At 37.2% G+C, this 24,742-nt stretch overlaps 1 protein-coding gene across 2 annotated transcripts in view; it reads left to right on the top strand.

The window, feature by feature from the left end:
* GABRA3 (gamma-aminobutyric acid type A receptor subunit alpha3) overlaps nt 1-24,016 on the top strand; it is a 335,382-nt gene extending 311,366 nt beyond the window's left edge. Inside the window, exons 9-10 of one of the 2 annotated variants that reach the window (XM_041741466.1) lie at nt 435-646; nt 21,739-24,016. In XM_041741466.1, coding sequence (XP_041597400.1) covers nt 435-646; nt 21,739-22,071 — 545 coding nt within the window. In that variant the 3' untranslated portion in view covers nt 22,072-24,016. Of the gene's footprint in view, nt 1-434; nt 647-21,735 lie in introns of both variants that reach the window. The other variant, XM_041741465.1, reaches the window with a different exon arrangement.
* Nucleotides 24,017-24,742: the final 726 nt, after the last annotated feature.

Here is a 24,742-nt window from a genome sequence, read left to right as displayed (position 1 = left end):
CCAACTCTCTGAAGGCCTGTCCTGGAAAGGAGGAAGCAGGCTTCTCTTTCCTGTGTTGTCACAGAAAGAACTCTGAAATCAGTCAGTGGGCTAGGAGTTAAAGGAAGGCAGGTTTCAGCTCAGCAGGCAAGGTTTTCTGCTTAAAAAGTGCTCTTACCATAAAACAGATTACTTGTTCTTCAGTAGAAATGTTAAGCAGAGGCTAGAGGACAACTTTTAGAAGTGCTTTACTGGAGATTCCTATTTCTGTGATAACTGGGATGGAGTAATTACTAGGTAGAACCATCCCATGTTAACATTCCCTATGTTTTACTTTAAAGGGGCCATTTTGAATGGGGTATAGCTCCTCCTTGTAAGTAAGAAGTTGGTGATCTCATCATGTATGCTCCGAATGTCTCCCAGTGGCAACTGGTTCTCATCTTTTCTCTCCCCAGGTGTCACCACTGTTCTCACCATGACCACTTTGAGTATCAGTGCCAGAAACTCCTTACCTAAAGTGGCATACGCGACGGCCATGGATTGGTTCATAGCCGTCTGTTATGCCTTTGTATTTTCTGCGCTGATTGAATTTGCCACTGTTAACTACTTCACCAAGCGGAGTTGGGCTTGGGAAGGCAAGAAGGTGCCGGAGGCCCTGGAGATGAAGGTGAGATACAGTGAGGGTGGGGGCTGGGAAGCACTCCCTGAGAGAACTGTATTGGAACCAGGAGTGGGCAGCCTGCAGCCTGTGGGAACTGGCCAAGGCTGTGTGCTATTCACTGGGGTCATCAATCCAATTCTCAACTGGAGTGCTTCTTGGCAATGTGGAGTGTTTGCTGGGGGTCAAAGAAAAGAGGGTAGGTATCATAGAAGGTTGATGTCTTGTGATGAGGGACTGACCCTGAGTACGATACTGCTAGAATCAAGGGGAACACATTGTGTACTTTTCTGAGTGGCTCTATAAATACAATCTCTAGGGCTAACTCTGCCCTTCACTTTTCAGTGTATTCCCACTACAATCAAACTAAAGTGACCATTATTCCTTCTGGGTCTATGCTTATTTATTTATGCTGTACCCAGAATATTCTTTTATTTTTTCCTGCCTAGTGAAGATCTACTCCTTTTTTTTTCCTACTCATTCTTCAAGGCACAGATTAAAAGCTATTTTCTCCATAGAATCTTTCCAAGAATCATCCAAATAGTTTTAGCTTTTCTTTCAGTAGGGAGAGGGTGCTCCTCCTATTAAAATCCTGTATTTGTATTAGAGTTGTTTATCTGCTTACTCATTAGACTGAACATCTTGAGGGCAGGGGCTTGTCTGCATCATCTTTCTAACTAGCCAGTATTCTTGCACAACACCTGATTCATAGTAAAAGCTGAATAAATGTTAGTTGGATTGGTGGAGAAATGGGAAGGAGGGGGATTAAAAACCCAATAAACCAACTAGAGTTGGTAGGAATAAAACAAATACTGTGAAATCAAGATTATTGTCCTTGGCTGCTTTAAAAGAGTTCAGATCTCTAGATCTATATGAAGACTATCCAAAGAGGCTAAAAAGAACTGGCAGATGTGGTCCCAGAACCATTCCAGTACTATGAAGAATCATGGAGAAGAGAAAAGATAATGAAGATTTTTCAAACTGGAGGAAAAGATATATTTCATAGAATACAGACTGGTGAGTTGGCAAAATTTTAGAATAGATTTTCACTATATAGATAGAATTTATTAAGTCCTTGCTATAAATTATGAAGAAATAAGCTTATTTCTACTAACTATATCTACTCTATCATAGGAAATTTTGGTTGGTTTTATTATTATACTTAGTGTAGTTGTTTCCTTTGTATCCTTAAAATATTTTGATCCATCTAATACTTGATTTGTCATCTATGAACAACGTCTATTGACCCCTCACATGCTACAAGACAAGGAAAATAGTATACTTATCTCTCACCTTCTCTGTTCTTGTCATTTCCTAATTTTTGTTTGTTATAATGCTGTCAATGCATTGTCAAACTATTTCTGCATTGTTGAGGCTTATAACATTTACATGCTTTTGTGCATCCATAATTCCTATAGTTGTTTAGTCATAGTTCTACATTTAAATGGATAAAAGGACTATTTTAAGAAGATAGCCCATTTTTCCATTCATTGCTTAGTTACCTTAAGGCTATCTTCTAGATTTTTTTTCCTTTTTAAAGCTCATGGGAACTATATTTCCTACTATCTTGCACGTGTTAAATTATCTGTCAATTGTGTTTATACTTGAACTGTAGTTGGGCTGTTGTAAATTCATGGGTCCCATTCTCTCTGATGTCCATGTAGACACTGATTGCTATGCTCAATTCTATCACTGTTGTTCTGAAGAATTTTTAAAGAAGAGTTTATGTATTTATTTGAGAGAGAGAGAAAGAGCAAGAGGGAGAGGGCAGAAGGTGGAGGGAGAAGCAGGCTCCCCACTGAGCATGGAGCCTAATGTGGGGATCAATATCAGAACCCTGAGATTATAACCAGAGCCAAAGTTGGATGCCTAACCAACTGAGCCACTGAGGCACCCTTGTTATGAAGAAATTTAAAAGCCAAACTGAAAATCTCTTACAGAATAGAGGATTTGATTTTATGGCCTAGAAGCCCATACATATGTATCTTATTACAAATTCCAGTTACTTTACAAGGATATATTTTGGTCTATCTGTATGAAATTTTTCCTAGGAGAGCATGTGGGTTTTTTTTCAAGTTTTTATTTAAATTCCAATTAGTTAACTACAGTGTTAATATTAGTTTCAGATGTCCAACTTAGTAATTTATCACTTACATACAACACCCAGTGCTCATCAAAACAACTGCCTTCCTTAATCCATTTAATCCACCCCCCTACCCACCTCCCCTCCTGTAACCATCAGTTTGCTCTCTGTAGTTAAGAAGTTTTTTTTTTTATAGTTTGCCTCTCTTTCTCACTCTGTGTTCATTTGTCTTGTTTCTTACATTCATCATATGAGTGAAATCATGATATTTGTCTTTCTCGGACCAATTTATTTCATTTAGCATTATACTCTCCAACTCCATCAATGTCATTGCAAATGTCAAGATTTTGTTCTTTTTTATGGCTGAGTAATATTCCATTGTATGTATGTGTGTCTATATGTACAAATACATATATACAACTTTTTAAAAACTCAAATTCAATTAGTTAACATATACTGTATTAGTTTCTAATGCAGAGTTCAGTTATTCATCAGTTGCATATAACAGTGCTCATTATATCACATGCCCTCCTTAATGCCCATCACCCAGTTATCCCGTCTTCCCACCCTCCTCCCTTCTACAACCCTTAGTTTGATTCCTATAGTTAAGAGTCTCTTATGGTTTGTCTCCCTCTATGATTTCATCTTATTTTATTTTTCCCTCCCTTCCCCTATGATCCTGTTTTATTTCTCAAATTCCACATATGAGAGAAACCATGTTATAATTGTCTTTCTCTGATTGACTTACTTTGTTTAGCATAATACTCTGCAGCTCCATCTACATCATTGCAAATGTCAAGATTTTGTTATTTTTTATCCTCAGTAATATTCCTTTATATATAATGAAAGCTGTGAGGTATATATATCTCACACAACTTCTTAATTCATAAGTTGATGGACATTTGGGCACTTTCCATAATTTGGCTATTGTGGACATTACTGCTACAAACATTGGGGTGCATGTTTCCCTTACGATCAATATTTTTTTATCCTTTGCATTGATACCTAGTAGTACAATTAGTAGATCATGGGGTAGTTTTATTTTTAACTTTTTGAGGCAACTCCATACTGTTTTCCAGAGTGGCTGCATCATTTTGCATTCCCACCAACAGTGCAAGAGGGTTCCCCTCTCTCCGCATCCCCACCAACACCTGTTGTTTCCTTAGTTGTTAATTTTAGCCAATCTGACTGGTGTGAGGTGCTATCTCATTGTGGTTTTGGTTTGTATTTCCTTGATGGTGAGCAATGTTGAGCATCTTTTGATATGTCTGTTGGCCATCTGAGGCCTTTGGGAAAATGTCTTTTCATGTCGTCTGCCCATTTTTTTTTAATTAATTTTTATTGGTGTTCAATTAACCAACATACAGAAAAACACCCAGTGCTCATCCCGTCAAGTGTCCACCTCAGTGCCCGTCACCCATTCCCCTCCAACACCCGCCCTCCTCCCCCCTTCCACCACCCCTAGTTCGTTTCCCCGAGTTAGGAGTCTTTATGTTCTGTCTCCCTTCCTGATATTTCCCAACATTTCTTTTCCCATCCTTTATATTCCCTTTCACTATTATTTATATTCCCCAAATGAATGAGAACATACACTGTTTTGTTCTTCTCCGATTGACTTATTTCACTCAGCATAATACCCTCCAGTTCCATCCACGTCGAAGCAAATGGTGGGTATTTGTCATTTCTAATTGCTGAGTAATATTCCATTGTATACATAAACCACATCTTCTTTATCCATTCATCTTTCGATGGACACCGAGGCTCCTTCCACAGTTTGGCTATTGTGGCCATTGCTGATAGAAACATCGGGGTGCAGGTGTCCCGACGTTTCATTGCATCTGAATCTTTGGGGTAAATCCCCAACAGTGCAATTGCTGGGTCGTAGGGCAGGTCTATTTTTAACTCTTTGAGGAACCTCCACACAGTTTTGCAGAGTGGCTGCACCAGTTCACATTCCCACCAGCAGTGTAAGAGGGTTCCCTTTTCTCCGCATCCTCTCCAACATTTGTGGTTTCCTGCCTTGTTAATTTTCCCCATTCTCACTGGTGTAAGATGGTATCTCATTGTGGTTTTGATTTGTATTTCCCTGATGGCAAGTGATGCAGAGCATTTTCTCATGTGCATGTTGGCCATGTCTATGTCTTCCTCTGTGAGATTTCTCTTCATGTCTTTTGCCCATTTCATGATTGGATTGTTTGCTTCTTTGGTGTTGAGTTTAATAAGTTCTTTATAGATTTTGGAAACTAGCCCTTTATCTGATATGACATTTGCAAATATCTTCTCCCATTCTGTAGGTTGTCTTTTAGTTTTGTTGACTGTATCCTTTGTCTGCCCATTTTTTAATTGGATTATTTGGTTTTGGGATGTTGAGTTTTATAAGTTCTTCATACATTTTAGATACTAACCCTTTATCAGATATGTCATTTACATATATATTTTCCAATTCTATAGGCTGCCATTTAGTTGTGTTGTTTCCTTTGCTTTGCAGAAGCTATTTTGATGAAGTCCCAATAATTCATTTTTGCTTTTGTTTCCTGGCTTTGGGAGACATACTTAGTAAGAAGTTGCTCTGGCTACATCAAAGAGGATGCTACCAAAAAAAAAAAAAAAAAAAAAAAAAAAGAGGTTGCTACCAGTGTTCTCCTCTAGGAATTTGATGATTTTCTGTCTCACATTTAGGTCTTTGATCCATTTTGAATTTATTTTTGCGTATGGTTTAAGAAAGTGGTCCAGTTTCATTACTTTGCATGTTGTCCAATTTTCTCAACACCATTTGTTGAAGAGATTATCTTTTTTACACTGGATATTCTTTCCTAGTTTGCCAAAGATTAGCTGACCATATAGTTGTGGGATCATTTCTGGGTTTTCTATTCTTTTCCACTGATCTATGTGTCTGTGTTTGTGCCAGGATCATACTGTCTTGATTACTACAGCTTTGTAATATAACTTGAAATCCAGAATTGTGATGCCTCTAGATTTGCTTTTCTTCTTCAAGATTGCTTTGACTATTCAAGGTTTTTCGTGGTTCTATACAAATTTTACTATGGTTTGTTCTAACGCTGTGAAAAATACTGTTGGTATTTTGATAGGGATGGCATGAAATGTGTAGATTGCTTTGGGTGGTATAGACCTTTTAGCAGTGTTTATTCTTCCAATCCATGAGCATATAGTGTTTTTCCATTTCTTTGTGTCATCTTCAATTTTTTTCATCAGTGTCTTATAGTTCTTAAAATACAGATCTTTTATCTCTTTGATTAGGCATATTCTCAGGTATCTTATGGTTTGGGGTACAATTGTAAATGGGATCAATTCTTAGATTTCCTTCTGCTGCTTCATTGGTGGTATATAGAAATTCAACAGATTTCTATATATTGATTTTGTATCCTACATCTTTACTGAATTTGTGTATTAGTTCTAGTGATTTTTTTTGGTAGAGTCTTTGGGTTTTCTATATAGAGTACCATGCCATCTGCAAGTAGTGAAAGTTTGACTTCTTTCTTGCTGATTTGAATGCCTTGTATTTCTTGTCTGAATGCTGAAGCTAGGACTTCCCTATTTAAATAACAGTGATAGTGGTGAGAGTGGGCATCCCTGTCTTGTTCCTGACCATAGAGGAAAAGCTCTCAGTTTTCCCCCATTGAGGATGATATTAACTGTGGATTTTTCATATATGGTCTTTATTAATGATGAGGTATGTTCCCTCTATCCCTACTTTGTTCAGGGTTTTTATCATGAATGAATGTTGTACTTTGTTAAATGCTTTTTCTGCATCTATTGAAAGGAATATATGGTTCTTATCCTTTATTAATGTGTTGTATCACAATGATTGATTTGCAAATATTAAACCACCCTTGTAGCAACAGAATAAATCCCACTTGGTCGTGATGAATGATTCCTTTAATATACTGTTGGATTTGATTTGCTAGTATTTTATTGAGAATTTTTGCATTCGTGTTCATAAGATATTGACCTGTAGTTCTATTTTTAGGGGAGTCTTTGTCTGGTTTTGGAATCAGGGTAATGTTGGCCTCATAGGATGAATTTGGAAGTTTTCCTTCCATTTCTGTTTTTTGAAATAGAAGAAGCTTGAGCTTTCCTAAAACATATCTATCTGTGTTCTGTTCTCTTCCTAGAGCACAAATTATACATATCATAGAGCTTTGTCTTCCATATCTATTATTTTTCTCTAATAATTTTTAACTTATTTTCCATTTCACTTTGCTAATTTTTCTCAAGCCTATCTTCGATGTCTCTGATCATTTTTACCAGTGTGTCTTCATCTTCATAAAATTCATGTAACTAAAAATAACATGCCACAAAATGGTCTTTGTTAACCTATTTTTTATGTGTTTTATGTTTGCTTTTTCATGCTGTTCCACAACCATTTATTGGTAACTTCCTTCCTTTTGCAACATATTTTATGTCAGTACCATATTAGTTTGTTTTCAGTTATTACTTGATTTGCATTAAGGGAATTCTTTACTAGCCCTGTTATGCGTGACAGTATCATTTTGGGGAGGGACTGAGAGAGTGAATAGGATGGTAGGAAGTAGTTGAGACTACTTAATTTGAGTACTATTATCTATATAAATTCTTGGGAGTACTCCTCATTGTAGTTTTGATTCTGCTTCTACCTACCAAGATGTTTTCCTTGCTCATAGGAAAATCCTCTATGTATGGTGTAGAGGTGTGTGTGTGTGTAGTATTATATCCTTTAATTTTTCTAGTCTCTACCTCCTCTGACACGAAATGGTGGTCAAAGAATGTTTCGAGATGTTCTCACCGTCAGTCTGAAAACTTATTTAGTTTCAAAATGGGAGTCATTTGTTTCCTCATTCAGGTCATGCCTCTTACATTTTAAGACTATTCTTGACCCGAAATCCAGAGTAGGAGGCATGCTCAGTGTCTTTTTTACCCTGATCCAATTTTACTGCTCTTGGGAGCCTTACTTTTTGGGATCAGGATTAAAAATGCTTTCACATTTCATCAAAACTAGAGTTTGAGTTTCTGTCTCCCATTTTCCTTACAGTTTTTACTTGGTTCCAGAGAGGAGAAGGAAGCAAAGATGTCCTTACTCTGACATATTAAACTGAAAGGTCCCTAGAATATATTATTAAGCAGATGTTTAAGAGCAATTAGCACTCATCACTGATATTCAGCCTGAATTCACTAAGAAGGAATTATGCCAAACTAACCTTAAGAAATTATATTAAAAGTGTACTAGGCTGGTAGACCAGGGAATATCATATACTTTATCAAAACATCTAACTACGTTTTTTAAATTATGACTTCATGAAGAAGAAACAGCAGTTGAAAAGATAGTACAATTAGACTGATGTCACTGGTTAACTAACTGAAGTCAAATAGATTGACTGATGGATGGGTGTCAACCTGAATGGACATCCCTGTGATAATACACAGGGGTCCATTTAATCCTTTCCTCTTAATTGTTATCAATAATTCAAATTTATAAGTTCCATTAATGAATGTTGGTTGGAGAAGATTATCTTCTGAATTATGAATCAAAAATAATTTCTCAAGTTCAGAGAACAGGCTGAAATCAAGAGATTAATATTAGCTGAATCAAACAAATTCTTAAACATAGATTTAAAAACATTAGTTCTTGATAGGAAAGCTTAATAATAATTGCCCATTATAAGTAGGATGCTGGGATATAGGGGAAAAGCAAATTTAATGTAAGCATTCCATGTGAGACAACTTTCAAAAAGCCAAATTTGATTTGAGTTTGAGTTAACAATTACCTAGAACAAGTGAGATAATAATCTCTTTTTATTCTATACTGTCTGAGCCATGTTTAAAGCATACTGTTCTAGTTTGGTTACTATACTGGAGAAGGGGCACATACTTCAAGGGAATTATGATCGCTAATTTCAGATATCTGAAAGACTGTCATGTATGTCTTTTGAAAAACATGGTGGACTTTTTTCCCCCATAGCTCAGAAGAGATGCAGGAATGGTTTGAAAGCGGAGAGAGAGAGAACTAGAATAGATTAGTAAGAGACTTTGGATGTTAAAAAATGACCGTTTCTTCAATTCCAAGGAGGGCTGAAAATGAAAAAAGGACAAAAAGAATAATCTAAAACTCTTCTGCAAAGATGGTGATATCAGTCTTTTTTCCTAGTCCCTCTCCATGGTCAATCTATTTAAGCTATCTAAAAGAAAGCGATTATGAGATTTGGAGGGGAAAAAAACCCTACGGAACACAAAAAATCACGGATCTTTAATATGAAGATGCTATGTTATGTCTATACCACTACAAGTAAAGGAACTAACAGTGAGAACCACTGACCCACAGAAAAAATGAAATGCATTGAAAATTAAAATACTGTTACTTAATTATAACTCAGTTTAGTTTTTTCCTCCTTTAAAGAAACATATTAAACTTTATTTGCTTTATAAAGCTAGAGTGGATTTAAAAATAATATAAATGATTCAAAATTTATTTCTGATTTGTACTATGATTAGGGATTAGGTAAAATGTGAGGGGAAAGATTATAAAGGAAAGGAAAAGAAGGAATAGGTAAAAACAAAACCTAATTTACAAATGAAGACAAATGATGCCTTATAATTGCATTCTGAAAAGTAGATGAACTGTGGGCTTCTGAGGATCAACTATGTGTGTTTATCACTGCTTCCTCTGGCAATCCCACTAAAATGAGAGTAAGGAAATAAAATAGGTATAAATAAGTACCAGGAAAAGGAGAGAAGGGATTTCAGTCATACAAGAGATTTTAAAACATTGTTTTAGAAGAATGAATGTGGTAAGTGAAAATAAGAACTAATCTATTAAGCTGGAGTAAGATAGAATCCGAGAGAAACTCAAGGATTGAGGTGCTTGGTATAACAGAGAATAAAGCAACTAGGGAGATTGCTTAAAAGCCTTTGTACAGAGTAGTCATGACCTCAGAGCATGTCCAACATGTGAAATATCTGCAGCCAAATGTATACTTTCCAGAAAAACGGCAGAAGTTTCTAAAGAAGCTGAATGTCTCCAGAATAAAGACCATGACATACTGACAGTTTGAAGTACCCCATAAAGTTACCTGCTTCCAAATGATCTTAAGTCATCCACCAGTCAACAAGCTCAGCTCAGATACACTTAGAATACAGACATCTTTTATGTTGTCAAATGACATTGGCAAGGATTACCAAAGTGAAGTTTGCAATATGTAAGAGAAACAATTTTTTGTAAAAACTCATCTTGGAGGAACAGAGATAATTTAGGGAATTAAAATTCTAACCTTTATATTTGTAAATATATCCATAAAGCAATAAAATACTAATATAAAAGGAAATTGAGATAAGGAAGAGCTCTTGAAATTAAAAAGAAGTGCCAAAATAAAAATTTTAACAGAGAGATGGGAAAATAAACTGAGGAAAATCTCCCTACAAGCAGGGCAAAATGAAAAAAAAAAATACTGAGAATGTACAAGAAAAAGTAAGAGACAGGAATGAATCCAGGAAGTAATCCAACTCAGAAGGTGCAGCACGAGTGAGTGAACAGAGAAAGGGAATGAAGGAAATTAACAAAGAACTAATAAGACTTTTTTATAAACAGAAATACATAAGCATCCAGATTGAAAGTGACTTCATAGGCCCACTTAAAGGCACATTATCATGAAATTTCAGAAAACAAGAGATAAAGTGATAGTCTATAAAGATTCTAGAAAGAAATTTTTTTGCAGAGGAATGGTTAACAGAATTGCATCAGACTTCTCAAGTATACTAGATGGTGGAAGACAGTGGAGTAATAAATCTCATAAATCTGAGAGACAAATGCTTTTCAAACTAGAGTCCTGTGTTCAGACCTCTAAGATCTCAGAAATGTCACTTCCCATTCACTCTACCTTAGGAAGATACTGGAGGATATGTTCTACTAAAACAAAAGAATAGAACACAAGAAAAGGACATTGGATCCAGAAAAGAAAGTATCCAACAGAGGACATAGTGAACAGAAGTCCTTTAAAATGAAAGCTATGCAGCAAGCAGAGAGAGCAACTAGTCCAGTTTGGTTGGGGCAGGAGGCTAGATATAGTTATATAGTCATTTATAATGATGTTATCATTGATTATTGATTGAACTAAAAAGTTATAATTGTATTGGAGGATGGAGGAAGGGTTGCATTAATGAGGTAAGTCATTATCAAAAAAGATTGGTTATGTGTGAAACTAATAACAGTATAAGCATATTATTTAGAAATTTAGAAACATCACTTAAGAGAATTAAAAATAATTAAGACTTGCTGGACAAGGTGAGTACATTGAGGTAAGCCTTTAAGTTCTTTTTAAAAATATGTTACTTTGATTAACCTTTTGAAAATTAAAGATAAGAGCAAATAAAATGAAGAAATAAGCCTCTACATGTAAAAGGATTATTCTTAGAACTGCCTTTCGAGGCACCTGGGTAGTTCAGTTAGTTAAGTGTCTGACTCTTGATTTTGGCTCAGGTCATGATTGCCCAGGGTCATGAGATTGAGCCCCATGTTGGGCTCGTGCTGGGCGTGGAGCCTGCTTGAGATTCTCTCCCTCCCTCTGCCCTTCCCCCCCCCCCTAAAAATCTTTTTAAAAAGAACTGCTTTTTTTGAATAAATTTATTTTTAATTGGTGTTCAATTTACCAACATTAAAATGGTCATATATTCTTACCTAAATCTTGGAAATACAGTAATTCTTAGCCTTTTTCTTACTCTAAGAATATTTGAATACTCTAGAATAATATTTTACTTTAGTGAAAGTACTCAATCTCCATCCACATCGTGAAAAAGCTTAGTTTATTGTTATTAATGGCTTTTAAATCTGTGGGGCATTCCTGTAAATACAGCCAAAAATTAGAGACACCTCTTGGTATTTTCTCTCTGGGGTAAATAATATTCCCTGTGGGTTAAGTTGTGGTCATAAACTGGTAGTCCTCCCACCCTGTTCTATGGTAGATATAAATGCCCTAACAACAATAGTACTCTATCATTGGTGAACTGATTGAAACAAAAACAAATAGCAATCATTTCTGGAATATATGTGGGATGCAGAACTAAACATAGCATGGTCCTAGTACTCAGAAGCTGATGATCTAAAGAGGAAAGTAAGATATATATGCATATACATATTAGCCCTGATACAGGACCAAGTGTGGACTATCACAGGAGAGAGAAAACCAAAATACTTTCTCTCCATTTTTTTTTCTGTTTACCTTAACTTGGCTGTTTCTTGAAGGAACTTCTTCCTCAACTAATATTTCAAGTGAAAGCCACTCATCCATTCCTTCCTTGCTGCTTCCCGGTCATTACCTACACCTTTACTTCATGGAAACTGCTTTGTCCTTTAATGCTCACCTCATGTGGCTATCTCTATTTTTCTTTATCATCTTTCCAATGTTATTGTCTCCTGCCTGCTCATTTTATATATAGGATTTTTACAACTAGTTTACATTATTTATAACCATTCCAAGGTCAGTCTTTGTTTTTCACTTGGATGACACATGTGACATCATAAACTAGTATTGAGCCTGTGGCCAGCTCTATCAAATGAACTCTGTGTTGTCCCACTTGCCAACCATTGTTACTGTTTCCACCACTAGGTAAGGGCTTTGGAAATGAATTGGTCTGATAGCCTGTATACTTGTTCTAGTGTTTTGCTTTTCCAGGAAGACCATAAAAGTTAAGTCAGCCAATGGTATTAATATGTTAGGAATGGCCACCAGATATCAAAGCCTCATGAGAAATTTCACTGTAGACATGTGAGGTCATGTGCTCTACAGGGCTTACCTCAAAGTCACCCCAAACAGTGTTTTTAATTATTTCTTGTATGGTTATTTATCCTCCCCTCACTTCTTTTAAGATTTATTTATTTGAGAGAGAGAGAGAGAGAGAGTGCACAAGTCGGGGAAGGGGCAGAGGGACAGAATATTCCTGAATGCAGAGCCTGATGTGGGGCTCTATCTCACAAGCCATGAGATCAAGACCTGAGCTGAAACCAGGAATCAGATACTTAACCGACTGCACCACCCAGGTGCCTCTAATCTTCCCCTCACTTATTATCTTTATACTGCACTGTGCTTTTTTCTAGACTTATCCTCCCATCCTTCATAAGCTTCCTCCTACTTCTCTCAGGAATTCCTGTTAACTGGGAAATAAACGATTCTGTATTATTAGCTTTTTTTTTTTTACTGAAAATATTTATTTTTTACTCCAGTAACTCCTGTCTTAACTGACACTCATTTCTCAGCTGAAACTTCCCTTTTGCTGCCTTTTTGCTTGGCAGAAGCTGTTAATCTCACCCCATTTTCTAGAAGTGTAGTTCACATCTACCTAACCCCAATATTGCTTTCACACCATTAATCTTTCACTCTTTTATACTAAAGATGTCTCTTCTGAAGCTCCAGATGTTCACTTGGATTCTCATATATCAGGATTTCATGTTGTTCCCTTTTTCCTTGATATTTTTCTTTTCACATAAGTCTCCATATCTGTTGCTAGCCTCATGGGATTGGACTCTTAATTTTATTCCTCCACTAACCATTTATTCCCTATTCAATAGTCAGAATAATCATTTAAAACTATAAATTAGAAAAATTTTGCTCAAAATACTTTAATGGCTTCCCAACACACTTAGATCAAAATCCATAATCCTTACTATGACTTTCAAGGCTTTATAGGATCTGGTCCCCAGATCTATGATGCTACCTTTTACCATTCTTTTTTTTTTTAAAAGATTTTATCTATTCATGAGAGGCACAGAGAGAGAGAGAGAGAGAGAGAGAGAGGAGTAGAGACACAGGCAGAGGGAGAAACAGGCTCCATGCAGGGAGCCCGACACGGGACTTGATCCTGGGTCTCCAGGATTACGCCCTGGGCTGAAAGCGGCACTAAACTGCTGAGCCACCCGGGCTGCCCTATTCTTTTTTATTATTATTTTTTATCATTCACTCCACTTAGGTCACAGTAGCCTCCTTTATTGTCTTTATACAAGTCATTCTCCTTCTAATGGCAGATGCTTTGTCAGTACTATCCTTTCTCTCTGAAAGTTTTGTTGTTCAGATCTTCTCATGGCTTGCTTTCTCATTTTATTCAGATTTCTGAATTTTATTTAGATCTCTGCTTACCTTCTTAGAGAGATTTTCTCTGACTAGTATATATTATACTGCTCTACCCCTGATCTGCTTTTAAATACTATGTTTTCGTGGGTAAAAAGGTACACAGTGAGTTAAAGTAAATTTCATATAATGGTTCTTACATCCTTCCTGGAGAAGGTAAAAGGAATTGTCAAGATTTAAAATAGATTTTACAGGAAATAGCAAACGGAATTGATTATGGACACAGAGAAAGATTGCAGGCATAGATTGAAGGACTAAAAGAATTCAAGAATAGAAGCTTATAAATGCCACCAATCCATCAATGGCAATGGAAATTTTTTTCAGAAACAAGTAGAAGAATTGAATTGAAATGACTGAGGAGGTTGATGATGCTGGGGAGTAAGTACAATAATACATCATCTGGCCAGGTCTAGTTAAGAAAGCATAGAAAACAGAATAATGGATTTTGAGAAACTGCAGAGCTATTCATTCATATAAGTAGTTACTGAGGAGTGTCTACTACATGGTAGGTTCTGTGTTAGTTGCTGAGGGTACAGCAGTGAACAGTAAAACATGACCCCTTCCCTCAAGGAGGTCACATTGCAGAACTTTTTCTCTTACAAAATTGAAACTCTACTCATTAAACAGTTCATCCCCATTCTCCCCTCCATCTTCCCCCTAGCATCCATTATTCTACTGTCTCTTTGAATCTGACTACTCTAAGTACCTTCTTTAAGTGGAATCATAATATTTGTCATTTGTGACTGGCTTATTTCACTTAGCATAATGTCCTCAAGATTCATTCACATCATAGCATGTGTCAGAGTATCCTTCCTATTTAAAGCTGAATAATATTCCATTGTGTGGATAGACACATTTTGTTTATCCTTTTTTTTTTCTCTATAGACATTTCAGTTGTCCACCTTTTGGCTTTTGGCTCTTGGAATTATGCTGCTATGAACATGAATGTACAAATATCTCTTTGAAACCTTGCTTTCAATTTTTGGGGGTATATACCCAGAAGAATTGCTGGGTAGCATTTTAATTCTATTTTTAATTTTTTGAGGAACCAACATACCATTTTCCATAGTTGCTGTACCATTTTACATTCCCAATAATAGACAAGGATTCCATTTTTTCCACATCGTTGCCAACACTTGTTATTTTCTGTTTTATTGTGATTGTTGATAGTAGACATCCTAATGGCTGTGAGGTGGTATGTATCTCATTGTGGTTTTCTTTTTTTAATATTTTAATTATTTATTAGAGAGCACAAGCAGGGGGAGGGGCAGAGGGACAAGCAGACTCCTGCTGAGCAGGGAGCCCAACTCAGAGCTCCATCCTAGGACTAGAGCTCATGACTGGAGCTGAAGACAGATGTTTAACTAACTGAGCCACCCAGGTGCCCCTCTCATTGTGGTGTTCATTTGCATTTTCCTAATGACTAGTGCTGTTAAGCATCTTTCCAAATGCTTGTTGGCCATTTGTATATCTTTAGAGAAATGTTTATTCAAGTCCTTTGCCGTTTTAAAAATTGGGTTGATGGGTTTTTTTTTCCACTTTGTTTTTGATGGGGTTTTTTTTTGCCTTTTTTGTTGAAGTATAACTGATAATACCTTATTAGTTTCAGTATTTTACATACTTTCTTAATAGTATCTTATTAATTTTGAGAGTATAGTGATTTAACATATTTTATACATCATGAAACAATCCCCATACGTGTAGTTACTGTCACCATACAAAGTTATTATTGACTGTATTCCCTATGCCGTATATTACATCTCCATGGCTTATTTATTTATAACTGGAAGTTGGTACCTCTTAGTCCTTTTCACCTATTTTACCTGTTCCCCCAATCCTTCCCCTCTGGTAACAAACCTGTTCCCCCAAACCTTCCCCTCTGGTTTCCTATATCTATGAGTCTGTTTCTGTTTTGTTTGTTTTCTTAGATCCCACATATAAGTGAAATGATATGGTATTTGTTTTTCTCTGAGTTATTTCACTTAGCATAATACCCTATAGGTCCATCCACATTGTGGCAAATGATAAGATTAAATGATTATGGGTGAGTAATGTTCCGTTGTAGATATATGCTATATCTTTACCCATTCATCTATTAATGGGCACTTAGGTTGCTTCCGTATCTTAACTATTGTAAATAATGCTGCAAGAAACATAGGGTCTATGTATCCCTTCGAGTTAGTATTTTCTTTTTCTTTCTTTTTTTTTTTTTTTAAGATTTTACTTATTTGACATTGAGAGAGCACAAGCAGGGGGAGCAGCAGAAAGAGAAGGAGAAGCAGGCTTCCCACTTCCCACTGAATAGGGAGCCCAATGTGGGGCTCCATCCCAGGACCCTTGGATTATGACCTGAGCCAAAGGCAGACACTTAGCCTACTGAGTCACCCAGGTGCCCCTAGTGTTTTCTTTTTCTTTAGGTAAATAACCAGTAGTGGAATTACTGAGTCATATGGTAATTCTAATTTTTTGAGGAACTTCGATACTGTTTTCCACAGTGGCTGCATTCATTTACCTTCCTACCAACAGTATGTTCAGATTCCCTTTTCTCCACAACTTCACCAAGGCTTTTTTTGCGTCTTTTTGGTAATAGCCATCCTGACCAATGTGAGGTGATATTTCATTGTAGTTTTGGTTTGCCTATCCCTGATGATTAGTGATATTGAGCATCTTTTCATGTCACTTGACCATCTGTATGTTTTCAAGTTCTGTGCCAATTTTTTAATTAGTTTTTTTATATTAAGTTGTGTAACTTCCTCATATATTTTGTATATTAACCTCTTAGTGGATCTATGATTTGCATATATCTTCTCCCATTTAGTATGTAGTCTTTTCATTTTGTTGATGGTCTTCTTTGCTGTGTAGAAGCTTTTTAGTTTGCTATAATCCCATTTGTTTATTTTAGCCTTTGTTGCCATTTCCTGAGGAGACTTGTCTTTAAAAAAAAATTGCTAAGACTGATGACAAATAGCTTACTGCCTGTTTTCTTCTAGAAGTTTTATGTTTCAGGTCTTCCACTCAGGCCTTTAATGCATTTTGAGTTTATTTTTGTATAAGATACTGGCCTAGTTTTGTTCTTTTTCCTAGCATCATTTATTGAAGAGACTGCCTTTCCCCCATTTGATCTTTTTACCTAACTTTGGTCATAAATTATTGGCTATATATTCATAAGTTTATTTTTGGACCCCCCTATTCTGTTCTATTAGTCTGTGTATCTATTTTCATACCAGTACCATACCATTTTGATCACTATAGCCTTGTAGTATGGTTTGAAATCAGAGAGCATGATACATCCAGCTTTGTTCCACTTTCTCCAGATTGCTTACCTATTTGGGGTCTTTTGATGATTTCATACATATTTTATAACTTTTTTTTTGTTCTAGTTCTGTGAAAAACACCATTGGTATTTTGACAGGGATTTTATTGAATTCATATATTGCTTTGGGTAATATGGACATTTTAAAATTGTTAATTCTCCGAATCCATGAACACAGAATATATATTTTTCCATTTGTTTGTGTTGTCTTCAATTTCTTTCATCAATGTCATAAATCACCTTTGGTTAAATTTGTTCCTGGATATTTTATTTTTTTAATGTAACTGTGAATGAAATTGTTTTCTTTCTTTGTGTTTTTTACCTAAAAATTTTAAATTCAATTTAATCAACATATCCTGTATTACTAGTTTCATAGGTATAATATAGTGTTCATTGGTTGCATACAATACCCAGTGCTCATCACATCAAGTGCCCTTCTTAGTGTCCATCACCCCATTCTCCCACCCTCCTCCCCTCCAGCAACCCTCAGTTTGTTTCCTAGAGTTAAGGGTCTCTTATGGTTTGCCTCCCTCTCTGTTTTTATCTTATTTTATGTTTCCTTCCTTTCCCCTATGTTCATCTGTTTAGTTTCTTAAACTCTACATGAGTGAAATCATATGGCGTTTTCTTAATTTCTCTGTTAGCTCATTAGTAGTGTAGAGAAATGCAAGTGATTTCTGCATGTTAATTTTGTATCCTGCAACCTTACTGAATTTATTAGTTCTAGTAGTTTTTTTTTTTTTTAGTGGAGTCTTTAAGGTTTTCTATATATAGTATCATGTCATCTACAAATAAGAGCAGTTTTATTTCTTTTGTAATTGGAATGACTTTTATTTCTTTTTTGCTGTGGCTAAGACCTGTAATACTATGTTGAATAAAAAATGATGGGAGTGGACGTCTTTGTCTTGTTCCTGATCTAAGATAAAAAGCTTTCAGCTTTTCACCTTTGAGTATGTAAACTGTGGGCTTGCCATATATTGTTTTTATTATGTTGAGTACACTTTTATCCTCCATTTTCTGAGAGTTTTAATCATAAATGGATGCTGAATTTTGTCAGATGCTTTTTTTCTGCTTCTGAGATGATCATATGATCTTTATCCTTTTTTTGTTATTGTGGTATATCACATTCATTGATTTGTGGATTTTGAAACATTTTTGCATCAGTGGAATAAATCCCACTTGATCATGGTATTAATCCTTTTAATTTATTGTTGAATTTGATTCCATAATATTTTGTTGGGGGTTTTAGCATGTATGTTCACCAGGGATTTGGGCTGTAGTGTGTGTGTGTGTGTGTGTGTGTGTGTGTGTGTGTGTGTGGTGTCTTTGGTTGTGATATCAAGGTTAATGCTGGCCTCATAAAATGAATTTCAAAGTGTTCTCTCTTTTATTAAATGTTTAATAGAATTTACCCATGGAGCCATCTGATTCTGAACTATTTTTGTCACTTCTCTGATATGTCTTTGAATCCCTCATAGCATATATGCCATTACTTTGCTCCACTTATGAAAACTGGAGTTCAGGAAAGTTGGATGTCTGTTAAAGGATAGATTCAGAAGTACTGGGCCATATCTGCATATACTCTGAGGTCCTGGCTGAGTATCAAGTACATTCAGGGCTCCAACTAACCCTGTAATTAGCACTTCTAGAACAATAGACAAGAGTGCCATCTGAGGAAAACCCTTGAGTTGGACATGCATCGGTCCACAAAAGTTTTCATTGCCTCATCCCCAAATCCACATGAAGTGGCTTTCTAGAAGGAAAGGTGTCCTGAGAGCCATACTGTTTGGGGGAATTTGGAGTCAATTTCAGTTTGGTGGTGTGAGAATTACTCCAGCTGAACTATAAAGTTATGTTCTCTGTATAGGAGAGGTCAAGACTAAGGAGTAACAAACTGGAAATCACATTGAGAATCTTCGATGGGAGAAGGGTTTTCTTTTTATTCAGGAAATATCTATCACATGCCTAAGTCAGGCACTGGCTAGGAAGGAAGGGATAGAATCACAACTTGATCAAAATTAAGTCTAGTTTGTATCTATCAAATTCCAGAGCATAGGAAAGTATTGAAAACTAGATACAAAAATGGATAAATATTAACCATTAATCTCCGCCTTATGTTTCTGTCTTCTTGACTCTACCGCTTTTGCTTTGATTTTCTTCTTTGACAATTTAGGTAAAAATTAGAATGGTTGACTAAAATGTGCCATGTTGGCAAGGGAAATTAAAAGGTAATTTTCCTTTATTGCTTTAAAAATCTGAGATTAATCAACTGCTTCTCTTCACCTATAGAACACAAAGTACTTATAGAGCTAAAGAAAGTGTTTGCTGTTTGGAATGATTGTTTCAGAGACTTGGTCATAACCAGTTTATATGGTGACTAAATGAAATAACTTGAAAGCTTCTAGCAAAGTCAAGGTAGTGGGGTTCTTTTCTTTCCTTTCTCATTTTTGTCTATCCACAAAAACAGAGATTAGTAAGCAAATTAATAAGTAAGCAGGGAAACAAGTAAAGTGCTATTTAATAACAGAGACATTTAGCAGCAGGCCTCTATTCACACAACGAAGTTACTAATTATAAATGAGTCCCATGTAGTATTTAAGGCATTTACAAGGCTCTTAGAAGTCTTAGAGCTCTGTCCCCCTTCTACTTGTAGCAATGTGGCTGCAATTCTTAAAGAGAAAGAACAGTATTGCTTTATAAAAGTCCTATTAGTGAGATGGTTCATTTACTTAAACATTTACTTAAACACTCTCTCATTTATCCCACACCCCCTCCCTTATTAAAAACCCCAAAGTCAGCATGCGTAGGCAGAGAAGAAGGACACAGCATTCAAGGCCTTTGCCATGTACACTGTGATCCAGCTACAGCAGACTTCTTGTCATCTCCTCAAACAAGTAGTACCCTTGGCTTGTGCTGCATCTTCATCTGACAAGCTCCTGCTTATCTTCTGTAACCCAGCCCACAAACCTCATTGCCTTCTCTGAGCTACTTTTTCCAACATCTGTAGGTATTTTCCCATACCTGTTAGAACTACTGATCATATTATATAGCACTAATGTGTTCCTACAGCCCTCTTCCCCCCTGGACTGTAAACTCCTGGAAAACAGGAATTGAGATGGATTCATCTTTTAACCTTCCCATGTAGACCCTAATACCTAGCATAGTTTTGACCAAGTAGATATTCAGTAAATATTTGGCAAAGTTATACTAGGACCAGGAAGGTAAATGGCAGTATGGTCAAAAAGGGATAAAAGATCAAAATGGTGGGGACTCTGATGTAAAGAAGAAAAAAGAGATTAGGAGAAAGAGGTCAGAGGAGAAGCTGGCAGAGAAACCCTGGAAGGATATAAGTAATAAGCAGAGGAGTAAAGTAAAATACAGATGCTTCAAGGCAAAGTAACATTGAGAAAGGAAACAAATGAGGTGTATGCAATTATAAAAATGCAAGTAGTTGTCACTTTTTATCAGATATTCTTGGGCATTACTGAAGCTCATCTATCCACACTTTTTCCTAAAAATAAAAAGAGATGGAAAAGAGAAAAGGCCAGAGTGCAGAGGGAGGCAGCAAAAACTATAGACTATGACCTCAGCCACTCTGTTCTGATCTAGACCTGAGCTTTGTTTCTTCTTCTTGTTTACACAAATCATATATGTGGGAAAAAATGAGCACATGTGTGCATGTTTGTTTCCCGTTGTTTTTTTGTTTTTGTTTTTGTTTTACAAAGGGGAGTTTCTTAAAAGCAGAAACATCCAGGGGCTTGCTGTGTCAGAGAGAAACATTTGCATAGCTCCCTGGGGAGGCCTTGGCTCCTGCCTGCAGCCATGTATGAGTGGAAAACCCTGGTGTGCCTCCTAGGTTGCTGAACACATTTACAGTGCATGAAGGGTGAGATACTGTTGTAATGATGCATGTAAACATGCCATGGTATTTATTATGTCTTTAAGATGAAATGACTTTCAGACTCACATAGCTCTCTTCCTCACAGGGGATGTGCCACTTGATGGTTGAAGCCTTTTGGAGTTATTTCTCGGGTAACCAAAAAGTGCCTCGCACCTATAGAAAGCAACACAGTACAGCCTGGATAAAAGTCAGGAGCCCAGGTGGCTAGTGTGGGCTCTGCTACTCAGTATGAGGCTAAGTTTTATCATCTGTCAAATAGGAGTAATCTCACCTACCTAGTTGATAGGGTTACTGTGAGGATCAAATCATGTGATTATATAAGACCCTACATGTGACCAACATTTCAGTTTTCCAGTGATTCTTACCACCATTCTTTCATCTGATCCTCTCAACAACCCTGCCAAATATTTTGATTTTCATTTTACAGATGAAGAGCCTAAAACACAAAGAGGAGTGAATTGGCCAAAGCCACATTGCTAGTAAACCAGGATGATACAAGTTTTCTGTTTTCAAGCTCATCTTCAATTATCCTTAGACACAAACTTGGCTACTCAGTGCTATTGGCTTCCTCGCCCCTGTTTCTTAACTTCCCTCATGGCTCCTCCTTCCTACAGCCTCTAAAGGTGCTCTGTATAATGAATTAATTAGCTTTTGTTTTGTCCCCCCTTCTCCCCTACGTTTTCTGGCTCCTAGAAGAAAACACCAGCAGCCCCAACAAAGAAAACCAGCACCACCTTCAACATCGTGGGAACCACCTATCCCATCAATCTGGCCAAGGACACTGAGTTCTCTACCATCTCCAAGGGCGCTGCTCCCAGTGCCTCCTCAACCCCAACAATTATTGCTTCACCCAAGACCACCTACGTGCAGGACATCCCGACTGAGACCAAGACCTACAACAGTGTCAGCAAGGTTGACAAAATTTCCCGCATCATCTTTCCTGTGCTTTTTGCCATTTTTAATCTGGTCTACTGGGCCACCTATGTCAACCGGGAATCAGCTATCAAGGGCATGATCCGCAAACACTAGATAGTGGTGATGCAGCAACCAGAGCACTGTATACCTTAGGAAGCATCCAGGCACCCAAACCCTAGGGCTCCCCTTTCTGTGTTTCAGGATTCTTCTTTTTAACTCTCTATCAAGTTGTGACTCTCAATTCATATTTATGAATCTCAATGAAAAAATAATAACAAAAATTACTTGTCCCTCTGACATTGCTGAGTATACCCTTATCAGAGCCAAACACTGCCATTTGTTCAGTTGCTCATCTTAGCCTGCCAATCTCCCCCAGCCGAGGGCACTGCATGTATTTTATTGCACTCTGCCCACTGCAGAAAGAATAGGAGACTCTACTACCTGTAGCGGGAGCCTTGGCTATTTGAGTGGTCCAGACCAAGTAGGATTATTGACTGGTCCAGATCAGATGATTCTGACTCACCTGGGAGACAGGCTATCCCATGTGGTCCTGGCTTGCCATTTCCTTTTGCCTAGTAGGCAAAAAGGTACTGATAGCAAAGGCAGGAGCCAGTGCCAACCTCTAAACCTGGCCCTAGCCTCTTTATTGGCTTGGAGGTTAGTGGGGACAGTTGAGGCTCACCACTGTCAATAATATATTGCCAAAACAGATAGAACCAACTATACCAGCCGGGCCCCAAGATGGCTGATGCTCTGTCGTGTTCAGCCCCTCAGGAAAATAGTATCTTTCTTGGTATATCTCTCCTTCAGGAAAGCCCTTTGACACCACCGCCCCCGTCTCCTAGGCCTTGCAGCCAGCTGGACACTGCTTAGTTTGGACTCATTACTGCCTGCAAATTCTTCAGGAAAAGGATCAAGTATTTTTGTAATTTATACTAAAAAGGGACGAACAGAAACAAAAAGATTTAGATCAAATGCCTACACGATATTTTTTTTTAAAAATTAGATCAGAAAGTTATCTTCCTACAAAAGTAACTAGTCAGATACTGGATGGGGCAAGAGATTTGAGCTGGGTGGTAAAAGCTTAAAGTCTGGTTCAAAAGAGAGGGCCAATGGAAGGTAAAAATCAAATTCTTCCTTCCATGCCCTCTACACCTTAAATGCTATCCCAGGCCTAAGAACTCTGTTCTCACTATGTCAGTGAACTCTGATCCTCTGTTGATGGCAATTCTTAGAGGGGTGAATTGGAATCTAGTTGATTTTTTAGTCAAGTGAATCATTATTACCAGTTTGCTAATGTATTATTTAGGGGCCATTTGATCTCATTTGTTCTTAATGTAGTATAATTGTAAAAATTTGTATAAGGTAGATAAACTGAGTCTCAAATGTTTGAATGACTTGCCTGGGCACCTTACAAGTGTCTGAAATAAAGAACTATAATGGGTCTCTTTCCAAAGACCAAAATGAAGACAGGACTGAAAATCCAGGTCCACTTGACCTCTGAATCAGGACAACCTCAACAGTCCTGCTGACTCCTGAATGCAGTTTGGCTGGACACCAAAAAGATTTGTAGAAAGAAGTGATAATATGTCTAAGGAGACCACTTCTAATAGTCATGGCTCAATGGAATGATACTGTGTAAGATGGCAGTCCCAGCCACTAGTCTAGAGTAACCTAGAAGCTCAAAGTAAAGCAACGATGGCACCAAAATCAGACTCCCCCTGTCCACTCCCTAAGCAAAGCTCCTAAGGGATCTATCATTAGCCACTGGTTGCTTTTGTACCCATTCTTCTCCCCCATCCCCCGCTTCCTTGCCATTGCTGGGATAATGCATGCCAGTCCCATTATTTCTAAGAGTATGTCTGTAGGCAAATTCATGACTAGATGAGTGTAGTGTTGTGGATATGTGGGGTTGGGGGGTGGTGGGGTGGGTGGGGCTGTTAATGATCGTCTAAAGGAGTTTAGAATGAAAGCCTGACCTTTGCCTTTCTGTAGAAATTGTGTTTCCAAATGCTTTGGTGCAATGTTTAGCGGCTGTTTATTAAACTTCTGAATTGTATTCAGACTGAAGGACTTTTTTTTAATTTTAGATTTATTTATTTATTTATTTGAGAGAGTGTGCATGAGTGGGGTGGGGAGGGCAGAGGGAAAAGGAAAGAATCTCAAGCAGATTCTGCAGAGTGCAGAGCCTGACCTGGGATGTAGGGCTTGATCCCATGACCCTGAGGCCATGACCTGAGCCAAAATCAATAGCTGGATGCTCAACTGAATGAGCCACCAAAGCACCCCAAGGTAACTTTTTTTGGTTACTCTTTGCCTATGATAGGCAGTACTCTTGTCTTTCACCCCTACTCTCAAGACACCCTTACTTTATATTTCTTAACACCACTGAAATAAGCTGGAAAAGGGTTATCTCCAGAACAAGAGACCTATTACAGTGATCCAAAATGGAACCCATGTGCAAACATAGCTTTGATTGACTCAAGGGTCTCATTACCTAATGAGAAAGAGAAGGAAACACTTGCATTGTTTCCTCTACTAAATTCACCCACTTCCAGGAAATAGTTATTCTCATTGAAATTCTAAAGGCTTTCTCTTCCCCATTGATTACCATTTTTCTTAGGTAATAGTTCCTTAGGTATAGGTAATATATAGGTAATATATATTAGGCAGAGTGGGTATCTGGTTGACACATGGTTGATTCATGTGTTGGGAAATGGATGATGACCCTTATTTCTTACAGAGTTAGCAAAAGTCTGGGAAATAATCTCATGATATCTGCTTG

The sequence above is a fragment of the Vulpes lagopus genome, chromosome X (assembly GCF_018345385.1).
Source record: "Vulpes lagopus strain Blue_001 chromosome X, ASM1834538v1, whole genome shotgun sequence".
NCBI lineage: Eukaryota > Metazoa > Chordata > Mammalia > Carnivora > Canidae > Vulpes > Vulpes lagopus.
This window is presented reverse-complemented; position numbering and strand designations above follow the sequence as displayed.